Raw genomic sequence first — 13,901 nt, forward strand, 5'->3', positions numbered from 1 at the left:
AAAAGAAAGAGTTTTAACTCTTGTTCCCCAGGCTGGAGTGCAATGGCACAATCTCGGCTCACTGCAACTTCTACCTCCCAGGTTCAAGCAATTCTCCAGCCTCAGCTTCCTGAGTAGCTGGGATTACAGGTGCCCACCACCATGTCCAACTAATTTTTGGTTTTTTAGTAGAAACAGGGTTTCATCATGTTGGCAGGCTGGTCTCAAACTCCTAACCTCATGATATGCCCGCCTCAGCCTCCCGTAGTACAGGGATGAGCCCCTACGCCTGGCCGACAGAACTTTTTAAAAAAGAAATAGGTAAACCGTATTTAGAGTTGGAGATTAACACCCTTCTCTCTGTAAATAATAAAACTAAAAAGTAGTAACACGGAAGATCTAAACAACGCTTGACAAATTGGACTTGTATTTACAGAAAACAACATCCAATAAAAACAATACAAAATCTTTTAAGTGCAAATAAAACATTAACAAAAGAGATCACACGCAGAGTACAAAACAGATGCAAATCTAAAAGATTTAAATCACAGAGTATTTTCTCTGGCTACAAAGAAAAGTCCCATACAAAGTTACCAAATATTTGAAACCAGATACATATTCCTAAAGTAAACAAAGCCTCAAAGAAGAAATCACAATGAAAATTAAAAATCATTCTGAATTACATGAAAAAAGAGCATATCGGCCGGGCGCGGTGGCTCAAGCCTGTAATCCCAGCACTTTGGGAGGCCGAGACGGGCGGATCACGAGGTCAGGAGATCGAGACCATCCTGGCTAACATGGTGAAACCCCGTCTCTACTAAAAAATACAAAAAACTAGCCGGGCGAGGTGGCGGGCGCCTGTAGTCCCAGCTACTCGGGAGGCTGAGGCAGGAGAATGGCGTAAACCCGGGAAGCGGAGCTTGCAGTGAGCTGAGATCCGGCCACTGCACTCCAGCCTGGGCGACAGAGCGAGACTCCGTCTCAAAAAAAAAAAAAAAAAAAAAAGAAAGAAAAAAGAGCATATCAAACATAGTAAAATGCAGCTAAAGCAACACCTTAAGTGCACTATTTCACAAAAAAACTGGAATTTGAGATCACTGATCTAAGTTTAAGAAGCTAGAAAAAGGGCAAATTAAACTAATAAAGCACTAATATCAATGCAATAGAAAACACACACCAATACTGAAAAAGCACTGAAACAAAACTATCTTTTGAACAAGTCAGTAAAACGGATACCTCTCACTAAACTGATCAAAATTCATATTGTGAATTATGAAAAATAAAACAACATAGCCACAGACTCCAAATTAATTGAAAGAATATTAAGCTAATAAATTCTTTAAGAAATACATCTCTTTTCAAAGACATGAATTACCAAAAATGACTCAAGAAAATATTTTTTTAATCTATATTGTTCTGTATCTATGAAAGAAATTTAATTTGGAAAACAAAAGGTGTATGAATTACAAAAAAAGAATAGTCATTGTCTATAGATAACGTGAATATACAAGAAAATCTGATCTTAAAGGATACTAAGGACTTCCAAAAGGAATATAGTTTTTTTCTTTTTTCCAACAAATGGTACGAAAACAACTGAATAGTCACATGGAAAAAAAATGAACTTCAACTTTTACCTAATACCATATGCAAAAATTAAATCAGTTTTGGCTAGGTGCAGTGGCTCATGCCTGTAATTCCTGCACTCTGGGAGGAGGGCGGATCGCCTGAGGTCAGGAGTTTGAGACCTGCCTGACCAACATGGAGAAACCCAGTCTCCACTAAAATTACAAAATTAGCCAGGCATGGTGTCGCATGCCTGTAATCCCAGCTACTCGGGAGTCTGAGGTAGGAGAAGCGCTTGAACCGGGGAGGCAGAGGTTGCAGTGAGCCGAGATCGCACTATTGCACTCCAGCCTGGGCAACAAGAGCGAAACTCCGTCTCAAAAAAAAAAAAAAAAAAAAAAAAAAAAAACCACCATTTTTTAATCTAAAAAGCTAACACTCTAAAACTTCTAAATAGAAATACAGGATAAACTTTCTTATAACAAAAAAAGCAGAAACCATTTTTTAAAAAAATCTAGAATACATGAAAATGTAAAACTTCTACTCTACAAAAAAAGGGGGGTGGGAGGTCATGAAAGGAATGAAAAATCAAAACATATTGAAGAAGAAATCTGTGTAATTCCAGCCACTTTGGGAGGCCGAGAAGGGCGGATCACCTGAGGTGAGGAGTTTGAGACCAGCCTGGCCAATATGGCAAAACCCCCGTCTCTACTAAAAATACAAAAATGAGCTGGGTGTGGTGGCTGGCGCCTGTAATCCCAGCTACTGGGGAGACTGAGGCAGGAAAATCCCTTGAACCTGGGAGGCAGAGGTTGCTGTGAGCCAAGATCACACCACTGCAGCCTAGGGACAGAGTGAGACTCCATCTCAAAAAATATATATATGTGTGTGTGTGTATATATATATATATACACACACACAATTAATATACGCACATATATATACACACACATTTTATATATATATATATATATAATTCTAACAAAACACTTGTACCTAGAATATAAAAAAGAACACCACTACAATTATATGAGGACATATGACCCAAATTTTCAAAGGAGCAAAATATTGGAACAGTTCACAAAAAGATGTATGAATGTCCTCAAGAAGTAAAAACTAAAATACAAGGAAACACTAGTTTCCATATACTACTATACACTAGAATATAGCTCAAAGATGGACGCAACACAAATATCCATCAACTGGGAATGGACAAAAAATTGTGCTACATCCACACAACAAAATGGCAATTCAAGGAGGGAGGAGTCAAGCACAAAATACACACTATATGTATTACTTTCTATGCTTGCTAGGTGATGAATTACCATAAACGTAGTAGCTTATAACAACACAAATTTGTTAATTTGTAGTTCTGTAAGTTGCAAGTCTGACACAGGTCTCACTGGGCTAAAATGAAGGTGTAAACTGGTGTAATCACTCTTCTCTGGGCCAGGCACAGTGTCTCGCACCTGTAATCCCACTTTGGGAGGCTGAGGCAAGAGGACTGCTTGAGCCCATGAGGTCAAAGCTGGAGTGGGCTGTGACTGTGTCACTGTACTCCAACCTGAGTGACAGAATGAGACCCTATCTCAAAAAACAAAAAGGAAAAAAAAAAAATTCCTCTCCAGAGGCTCCTAAAGAGATTCATGTCTTTTGACTTTCCTAGACTCTAGAGGCACCAGCATTCCCTTGGCTCAGGGCCTCATCCTCCATCTTCCAAGCCAACAACTGTGTGCATCTGTGACCATTCTTCAGCAGTCATTAGTCCTAGCACCCTCTCACTACAGATTTTAAGGATCTGTATGATGAGATTAGACTTGCTGGCATGATTCAGTATATAGTACCATAAAATTCTGAACTTAACATAAAGAAAGGGCACATTTACTCAATTCCGAACACTCTGGGTTATAGGTTACCTCGTTTGTTTAAATGAGGATTGCCTTGACAATGCTCTCTGCATCAAGGCTCTTAATCACATGTGTAAAATCCCTTTTGCCATGGAAGGTTAAATAACCACAGGTTCAGGGAATTAGAGTATGGATGTCTTAGATGGGTCTTTATTCTCCCTACCACAAAATAGAATGGAAATCCATTCATATGAAATTTCTCAAGAAGCAAAACTAATCTGTACTGTTAGAAAGCAAATTAGCGGTTTCCTAGGATAGGGGTGCCAAAGGGGACTAACTGCAATTGGGAACAAGTGAGCTTTTCCAGTTTTAAACATGACCTTTGTCTTAAATTGTGGGAGTTGCACAGGTATATACATCTGTATATTATTCAAATACACTTCAAATGAATGCATTTATCATATGTAAAGCATAGCTCAATGAAGTTTGCTTAAAGATCATAAATACTATCCTTGTAAGTATTTTATTTTCGTTGTTTCACCCCCCACCCTCCCAACTTGCTCACAGCCTCACAGTTTTCCAACTTACCTATCTCATATATCTTAAAATCCCATCACGGTAGTTCTCAATAAAACAATCTATATGACTACAGAAATAAAAAGCATTTACCACCGGAGAACTGGATAGTTTTTACAACATTATTTCTTTTAAAAAGAAAAAAAAAAATCCCGCAAATTCCACTGTAAATATGTGATTTTTTTTTTTTTTTTTGGAGACAGAGTCTTGCTCTGTCACCCAGGCTGGAGTGCAGTGGCACAACCTCCACCCTCCTGGGTTCAAGTCATTCTCCTGCCTCAGCCTCCCCAGTAGCTGGGATTACAGGTGCAAACCACTATGCCCAGCTAATTTTTGTATTTTTAGTAGACACAGGGTTTCACCATGTTGGCCAGGCTGGTCTTGAATTCCTGACCTCATGATCCGCCCGCCTCGGCCTCCCAAAGTGCTGGGATTACAGGCGTGAGCCACCACGTCCGGCCAATATAGGAATTTAAAACAAGGCTACAACTGACAAAAGAGCCATTCATCCCTATAGTATATTGCTAAATTTCATATTATATATTAGTTCCTGAAAATCTTGTTGCTATGGTGCTGCTCCCAGGAGACATTTCAGCAGCAGTAACCAGAAAGAGCTAAGAAGCTGACAGACCTGCATATAGATATGATTAGAAAATCATCTGTGGGGCTTTAGGGATTCTGGTTGAGCACCTCTAGATTAAAGAAAATTGGACACTACTAACAGCCCTAAGGCTATATAAACCCAAGAAATTAACCTAACCTCCCCAGCCCCTCAAGTAATATTAAAGAGATATCATTCTATAAACAATATAAATCAAGAAGAGAAAACATGCATCCTGGGGAGCACATTAAACTACTAAGGCCACTAAATGGACATATTTTCCCACCTCCAAAACTAAGCTATAGTAAATACAATACGGTCTCTAAAATTATTAGCATTCAAAGAGCCTCAATACAGAGATACCCGATTGAAAGTTTTAATTCTCCTAAAATGTAAAAAGAACAAGAAGATTTTTTATTTTTAATTCCTGCAAGTGGTAAAGATGATTTTTACTTATGTGGAACTCAGTTGGATTTTCTCAACAGTTTTAAGAGAGAGAAATCAGTTTTTACCATAGGTTTAAAAAGCTGAGGCTGATTCTCCTGCTGCTAAGGAAAGTAAATAGCTCACTTCCAATACTGAATGAAGCAGCTACTTGAAATTATATCAATTCTCTAATGCTAAAAAGATTACCTTAAAAATGGTAAGTAAATTACCACTTATAGCACAATTGGAGTATACATTTTATAAAATAAGGTCCCTCTATTTTAAAATAAAGCACATTCAATGCTGTTGTGAGAACTGTATGATTTATTTAAAAAACTATATAAAACTCCATATATATAATTTATACACATATAAATGACAAGGTTGGTCAAAATAACTACTTGAAAAACCAAGACACAAAATTCTCATCACATTTTCAGCAGCATGAGTTTTCATATCCATTCTCTCTTCTTTCTTAAAATAAGCACCAAATTTATAGCACCCCTTTGAAGCATTAAAGATACGTCAGTGTGCAAAAATCAGGTAGGAAAAGAAAAAAAGTCATCCAAGTAAATAATTATAATCAGCATTAAGTGTTGCGAAGTACCAGCTCTTACAAAAGCCCTCTCTAAGTAAGTAATGTCCCTGCTGACACCTGATGCACAGGGCTTAGCAAAGACTAATGATGGCCACTGTTTCCAAGTGAAGCAATGCTGGCCCCTGTGTTTCAAGACACTAGTTTTGCATCTTCATAAGGATGTTATGTTTTTTGCAGTAAAATTCAGGATGTCTATTTGTTTAAAAACTTTTAAGCTATATTAATAGGTAAGGTCGTTAATACCACCACATTAATGCATTTAACCTCATAGTTTCATTTAACTTAATATAAAGTAGTGGTGAAGAGCAAGGCTAGAGAGCTAGACTTGCATGTAACCCTGAGCACATTACTTAATCCAATAAAGAGTGGGGAAAATGGAGCAAGAGGGTACAAAATAACAGTACTTTCTCAAGAAGCTCAGACAAATAACAAGTAAATTAAAGAGCTGTTGGAAGCCTTATTTAGCTGCTTTGCAAACAATGCAAGAAGTATCCAGCCGGGCATGGTGGCTCACTCCTGTAATCCCACAGGAAATGTTGGAAATGTTCTAAATCTTGACCCCAGTCTTGACTGGGGTGGGTTACATGGTTAGATAAAGCTGTTAAAACTCATCAAAACAGTACACTTAACATCTGTTCATTTTATTGAAAGTAAATCATACCTCAACTAAAAGAAACTTTACTGAGTTATACATCTACAAGTGTGTACTTTGCCTTATGTAAATTACAGCACAATAAGAAAACGGAAGAGCCCAAAATAAAACGGTCCACTAAGAAGAAAAAACTTAAATATACAAAAAGATGCTCAATCTTATTCAAAAAAAAAAAAGAAATTAGAAAGACAGACAGTAGGCTGGGCGCGATGGCTCAAGCCTGTAAGCCCAGCACTTTGGGAGGCCGAGGCGGGCGGATCACGAGGTCAGGAGATCAAGGCCATCCTGGCTAACACGGTGAAGCCTCATCGCTACTAAAAATACAAAAAAAATTAGCCAAGCATGGTGGTGGGCGCCTGTAGTCCCAGCTACTCAGGAGGCTGAGGCAAGAGAATGGCGTCAACCCGGGAGGCGGAGCTTGCAGTGAGCCACGATTGTGCCACTGCATTCCAGCCTGGGCGACAGAGCAAGACTCCGTCTCAAAACACAAAACAAAACAAAAGACAGATACTAAAGTGATACCTTCACTAACAAATTACCAAAGAGCAAAACATTTGGTAACACTATGTTGGCAAGAATGTGGGCAGAGACACATTGAGAGCAAGAATATAAACTGGTACAGCCTCTGTGAAGTCAGTCTGGCAGTTGCTACCCTAATTATTTACAAATGCACATATCCTTTGACCCAGCAATTCCAAGTATTTATCATACAGATATCCTTTTATGCATAGGGAATGATATATGCACCAAGGTTATTCACTCAACATTGTCACAGCCACAGACTGAAGCAACCTGAATATCCATCAACAAAGGGACTAGTTAAACTACGGAGTACCAAATACAGCAAAATGTCTTGCAGCCATTTAAAAGAAAAAAAAGAGGCCAGGCGCAATGGCTCACACTTGTAATCTCAGCACTTTGGGAGGCCATGGCGGATGGATCACTTGAGGCCAGGAGTTCGAGACCAGCCCCGCCAACATGGGGAAACCCCGTCTCTATTCAAAATACAGAAAAATTAGTTGCGCATGGTGGTGGGTGCCTGTGGGGGAAAAAAAAAGAAAGCAAGCAAGCTCTGTGTCGATGTGAGAAGACGTAAAATATATGAAGCAAAAATAGCAAAACACATCAAAGTGACTAGTACCCTATTATTTGTATTTAAAAACAATACTGGGGAGAGCGTGTAAAGTATACACTTAATTACTTTTACATATATATAAAATAACTGGAAGGCTACAAAGAAAACTGATGACAGTGGTTGGCTCTAGGAAAGTAACTTGGTGGCTAGCAGTAGGGGAGAGAATACTTATGAATTTTGAACAATGTGAATATATTACCTAGCCAACAAATATTTTCTGAAGCAGTAATCAGCTTCAATTTATATGTATCACTTTCTATACACATAGGTATACACATAAATATGCAAAATGTATCAGTAAATTTATGTTATTACAATTAAACAGTAAAAACTCAGTACTTCTTACCCAAGCACAAAAAGAATATACACCTTCACTCACCTCAAATATATTTCCAATATGTTCCTGAAAAGGAAATATTTTTCTTCGACCAGAGAATTATTAGCAGCAAATCAACAACAGAGAAAGCCAAGCAGATTATACACCCTTTTTAACACCAATCTTGTACATGCATACACTCAGCAACATACTGTGAAACAACTAACGTAACATTTCAAAATTCCTGTTCCAGAGCTGAGTAAAATTCATTATTGTGGCTTGGTTAGGATTCCCTGACTTGACATGAAAAACTGTTCATGTTTACAACTACCACAATGTTTGCTATCGGAGTATTCCCTCCTGCAAAGACCTTCAAATGGCCCCTAAATTGTTAACACTTGAATAGCTTAATTTATACATCACTCCCTATTTTCAATTACTTTTTTTTTTTTCTTGAGACAGAGTTTCGCCTGTCTCCCAGATTGGAGTGCAGCGGCACAATGGTGGCTCACTGCAACCTCCATCTCCCAGGTTCAAGCGATTCTCCTGTCCTAGCCTCCCAAGTAGCTGGGATTACAAGCGCCTGCCACCACTGCTGGCTAATTTTTGTATTTTTAGTAGAGACGGGGTTTCACCGTCTTGGCCAGGCTGGTCTCAAACTCCTAAATCTCACGATCCACCCGCCTCAGCCTTCCGAAGTGTTGGGATTACAGGCGTGAGCCACTGCGCCTGGCCTACTTCTAAATTTTTGAAGAAACAAATTGAAAGAGATTATACAAATAAATGGAAAGATGTCTCATGTTCATGAACTGAAAGAATATTGTTAAAATGTCCATACTACCCAAAGTGATCTGCAGAGTCAATGAAAGCTCTATCAAAATTTCAGTGACATTTTTCACATCTTCTGGAGCTGGGCTGAATAGAGATTATGAACTACAAGACTATGGCACCCCTAAAAATTTTAAATACTCTACAGCATTGTAGGAAAAAATATATATTTACTTTAAAATATTTTTACACATATTTGAGTTCGTTGAAGTTTTTTAAATTTTTTTTACAGTGGCAAATGTACTACATTTTAGTTAACCTTAATGCCTTCCTTCCTTTTAGTATCTAAAAATTTGTTATGGGTTCTAGCTAATACAATAAGAAAAGGTACAGTCTTTGTTCACAGATGACATGACTGTCTACACAGAAAATCTGAAAGAACTGACAAAAAAAAAAATTCCAGGAATAAGCAATTACAGTAAGCTTGCAAGATACAAGGTTAATACACAAAAGTCAATCGCTTTCCAATTTGAAGTGAAAAACACACAACCATTTACATTACTTAGGTACAAATCTAACAAAATATGGATAAGATCTATATGAAAAAAACTGTAAAAGTCTGATGAAATAAATCAAAGAACTAAATAAATGGAGAAATATTCCATTTCCTTGGATAAAAGACCCAATACTGTCAAGATGTCATTTTTTCCCAACTTGATCTACAAATTCAACACAATCTCAATCAAAATCCCAGCAAATTTTGTGGATATCAACAAACTTAAGTCTTAGGTTTATATGAAGTTTTGAAGGAGAGAAGAACAAAGTGAAAGGATTTGCCCTACTTGACCTCAAGACTTCCTAAAAAGCTACAGTTATCAAGACAATATGGTATTAGTGAAAGAACAAATACATCAGTGAAACAAAATAGCCCAGAATACATCTACACATAGAAAACGGATCTCTGACAAAGTAACAATGGAGCAAAGACAGTCTATTCAACAAATAGTGCTGGAACAACTAAATATCCACATGCAAAAAAAAAATCTAGACTCAGCCCTCACACTCTTCACAAAAACTAACTCAAAATGGATCACAGAGCCAGGTTCAGTGCCTCACACCTGTAATCCCACCACTTTGGGAAGCTGAGTAAGAGGATCACTTGAGGCCAGGAGTTCAAGACCAACCTGGGCAACATGGCAAAAGTCTATCTCTACAAAAAATTAGCTGGGCATGGTGGTATGCCCCTGTAGACCCAGCTACTCAGGAGGCTGAGGCGGGAGAATTCCTTGAGGCTGGGGGTGGAGTTGGCAGGAAGCCAAGACAACCTCATTGTACTCCAGCCTGGGCAACAGAGCCAAACCCTGTCCAAAAAAAATGGATCATAGGCCAGGCACACCTGGTCACACCTGTAATCCTAGCACTTTGGGAGGCCAAGGCAGGTGGATCAGCTGAGCTCAGGAGTTTGAGACCAGCTTGGGTAACATGGTGAAACTCCTATCTCTAAAAATAGTAACAATAATAATGAGATAAATAAAATACAATAAAGGAAAAATATATTAAAAACTCTTAAAAACTCACCAATAAGGAAACATAAAATCCTATTTTAAAAATAGGCCAAGAATATTAAACAGAAACCTTATTCAAAGAACACATACATATGTAAATATGCATGTGAAAAGATGTTCCACATCATATACTGATATGGTTTGGCTTTGTGTTCCCATTCAAATCTCATCTTGCAATCCCCAGATGTTGAAGGAAGGACCTCGTGGGAGGTGAATGGATCATGGGGACAGCGTCCCCCATCCTGTTCTGATGATAGTGAGTTCTCACGAAATCTGATGGTTTTATATGGGGTTCTTCCTCCTCCTCCTCCTCCTTCACACTCTCTTGTCTGCTGCCATGTTGGAAGTGCCTGCTTCCCCTTCTGCCATGATTGTAAGTTTCCTGAGGCCTCCCCAGTCATGCATAACTGTGAGTCAACTAAACCTCTTTTCTATATAAATTACCTGGTTTTAGGCTGTTGTTTATAAGCAATGTGAGAATGGACTTACTACATACACCACCAGGGGAATGCAAATTTAAACAATAATGAAATATCACTATACACCTATTAGAGTGGTCAAAACCTGGAACACTGAAAACACCAGACGCTGGTGAGGATGTGGAGCAAGAGGACTCTCATTCATTGCTGGTGCAACTGCAAAACGGCACAGCCACTGTGGAAGACAGTTGAACGCTTTCTTACGAAAACTAAACATACTCTTAGCATACAATCCAGCAAACACATTCCTTGGTATCTACTCAACAAATTTAAATCTTATGTCCACACAAAAACCGGTATATGGATGTCTATAACAGCTTTATCCATAACTGCCAAAACGTGGAAGTAATCAAGACGCCCTTCAGTAGGTCAAAGTTGATAAATAAGCTTGGTACATGCAGACAATGGAATATTATTCTACACTAAAAAAAAGTCAGCTATCAAACCATGAAAGGACATGGAGGAATCTTAAATGCGTATTACTACATAAAAGAAGTCAATCTAAAAGGCTACATATTGCATGATTCCAATTATATGACATTCTGGAAAAGGCAAAATCATGGAGGCAGCCAGAAGGTTGCCAGGAAGTAGGGGAAGGGATGAATAGGTGAAGCACAAAAAATATTTAGGGCAATGAAAATCCTCTCTAGTATAAGGCTAGATGCAAATGTCATTATACATTTTTCAAACACACAGAATGTACAACACCAAGAGTGAACTCTAATGTAAACTATGGACTTTGGGTGATAATGATATCAACTTAGGTTCATCAACTGTAACCAATGTACCACTCTGGTGCAGGATGTTGATAACGGGGGACACTAGGCAGAGTGTATGGGAAACCTCTGTGTCTTTCTCTCAATTTTATTGTGAACCTAAAACTGCTCTTTAAAAATTAAGTCTCTTAGGCCGGGCGCAGTGGGTCACTGCTGGGATTACACATGTAATCCCAGCACTTTGGGAGGCCAAGGCAGGTGGATCACCTAAGGTCAGAAGTTCGAGACCAGCCTGACCAACATGGAGAAACCCTATCTCTACTAAAAATAAAAAATTAGCCAGGCGTGGGGGTGTATGCCTATAATCCCAGATACTCAGGAGGCTGAGACAGGAGAATCTCTTGAACATAGGAGGTGGAGGTTGCAGTGAGCCGAGATCACGCCATTGCACTACAGCCTGGGCAACAAGAGGAAAACTCCGTCTCAAAAAAAAAAAAAAAGATTAGGTCTCTTAAAGTGTTACAGGACAAAAACTCCAATACAAGTTTTATAATTACTACTCTGGACTTTCAAATAATAAATGGGAAATAACCAAAAACTTTCAGCATCTTTTCAGTTAACCTAAAATCTTCCACGTAATGAGATAAATATATAAACAATAGAAATTAGGCCGTTATATAATAGAAACTAGGTTTCTGTCATAGGTAAATTAAAAATAACTTACGAATCCTTTTTCAATTAAAGTATTTCATTTAGGTACACAAAATTCTAAGAAATACATTACTACTTCAAGTTAAAAAGAAAACACGGAGGCCGGGCATGGTGGCTCACGCCTGTAATACCAGCACTTTGCGAGGCCGAGGCAGGTGGATCACAAGGTCAGGAGATCGAGACCATCCTGGCTAACACGGTGAAACCCTGTCTGTCTCTACTAAAAATACAAAAAATTAGCCGGGCCTGGTGGTGGGCACCTGTAGTCCCAGCTACTCAGGAGGCTGAGGGAGGAGAACGGCGTGAACCCGGGAGGCGGAGCTAGCAGTGAGCTGAGATCACGCCACTGCACTCCAGCCTGGGCGACAGAGCGAGACTCCGTCTCAAAAAAAAAAAAAAAAAAAAAACGGAAATATATGAACCGCCCCCCCCCCCCCCTTTTTTTTTTGGAGACGGAGTTTCGCTCTTGTTGCCCAGACTGGAGTGCAGTGGTCCAACCTTAGCCTCCGGTGTTCAAGCAATTCTCCTGCCTCAGTCTCCGAGTAGCAGGGATTATAGGCACCCGCCACCACACCCAGCTAATTTTTTTAATTTTTAGTAGAGGTGGCGTTTCACCATATTGGCCAGGCTGGATCTTGAACTCCTGACCTGAGGTGATCCGCCCACCTGGGCCTCCCAAAGTGCTGGGATTACAGGCGTGAGCTACCACGCCCAGCCATGAACCATTTTCTAAAGACTCCAAACACACCATATTTCACAATCAGTTGTTACTGCTTCACCTGGTGTTCATGAAAGGATGTGAACATAATGAACACACTGAATTTTTCTCTCTACAAACTTATATACATTTAATGCTACAATAAACACATACTTTGCAAAATATTTAAGTATTAAAATAAAAAGCCCATCACTTCTGAATTACATTTACTTATTAAACCTAAAAGCTGCATTATTTGATTTACAATTATTTAAAGTATTCACTTCATTGAAATCTTTAGCCATTTTATGGTTTTCCATAATAGGAAAATACAGATTTGGAGAGGAGGAACAAATGTTGGCTCATCCTGTCTTTGCCTTAGCAATCCAACTACCCTCTAGTCAGTCAATCATCTTAAACGAAGTGATTGACTTTTTTTCTTATTATTTTAGGACTATTGAATCCCTAAAGCTTGACCGCATATTTACAAAAATGAAAACTCCATTTCAGTTGTTAAGGTGGTAACAGTAATTACATATTTTCTTAATGTTGTTCATTAATCAATGGCGATAAAGTGGGGATTTATCACTTCAATATGTTCCAACATCAGTGAAGACCAAACTCCACGGATAAATTCTTTAGACTTTAAATCTAGAATTTATACCTTTTGTAATCATTAGCCTAAAGGAGAAATAAATTATCACCTTACAGCCACAAAAGTGGATAAATCTTTGAATTTTACAATTATCTCTGCTTTTTAAAAAGCACTATTTCATTAAGATTCACAGTTATAAAAACAATCAAATTTACATTTCAGTTACGATCACAAGGGTTTCAGGAGACACTAAAGAGTCAAAGCTAAGAAAAGCATGATCATGACAGATATACAGAATAAGAAACTATTCAAAATAATGCTACCATATTAGAACATTTTGTAAACTACGCACTACATGTATACAAAACCAATGTTATAACTGAAGCTCAGTAGAGAAATGACAAAGATTTCCAGTAACGGAGTGGTGCAATTTTTCCAAAGGTAATACACAGGACAAATTGCACACATACCCATATAAATATTTCCAAACACTAATCCCTCCCTCTTTCTTCACTGGTCAAAAAAGTCAGCAGCTATAAAAGATATAAATGAGATGAAGACTGAAAATGATGCACAAGCACTGCCAACAAACAGATCAGGAGATGAAGAGATCCACAATGACCACTTACTTAAATCCTTCCGCCTAATTCACTCCCTTTATCGCACCCAGTGGCTCC

General features: G+C 38.6%; 1 protein-coding gene across 8 annotated transcripts in view; it reads right to left on the reverse strand.

Moving 5' to 3' along the window:
- The window catches only part of TBL1XR1 (TBL1X receptor 1), a 184,114-nt gene that overhangs the window by 141,275 nt on the left and 28,938 nt on the right, over nucleotides 1-13,901 (reverse strand). Inside the window, exons 2-3 of one of the 8 annotated variants that reach the window (XM_033211747.1) lie at nucleotides 10,572-10,680; nucleotides 7,743-7,780 (exon numbers count right to left, since the gene is read on the reverse strand). The exons of 6 other annotated variants lie outside the window; for them this stretch is intronic. In XM_033211747.1, coding sequence (XP_033067638.1) covers nucleotides 7,758-7,780; nucleotides 10,572-10,680 — 132 coding nt within the window. In that variant the 3' untranslated portion in view covers nucleotides 7,743-7,757. Of the gene's footprint in view, nucleotides 1-7,742; nucleotides 7,781-10,571; nucleotides 10,681-13,901 lie in introns of those variants that run through there. One more of the 8 variants, XR_004437201.1, reaches the window with a different exon arrangement.

Source organism: Trachypithecus francoisi, unplaced genomic scaffold, assembly GCF_009764315.1.
Source record: "Trachypithecus francoisi isolate TF-2019V2 unplaced genomic scaffold, Tfra_2.0 Lachesis_group0, whole genome shotgun sequence".
Taxonomy (NCBI): Eukaryota; Metazoa; Chordata; class Mammalia; order Primates; family Cercopithecidae; genus Trachypithecus; species Trachypithecus francoisi.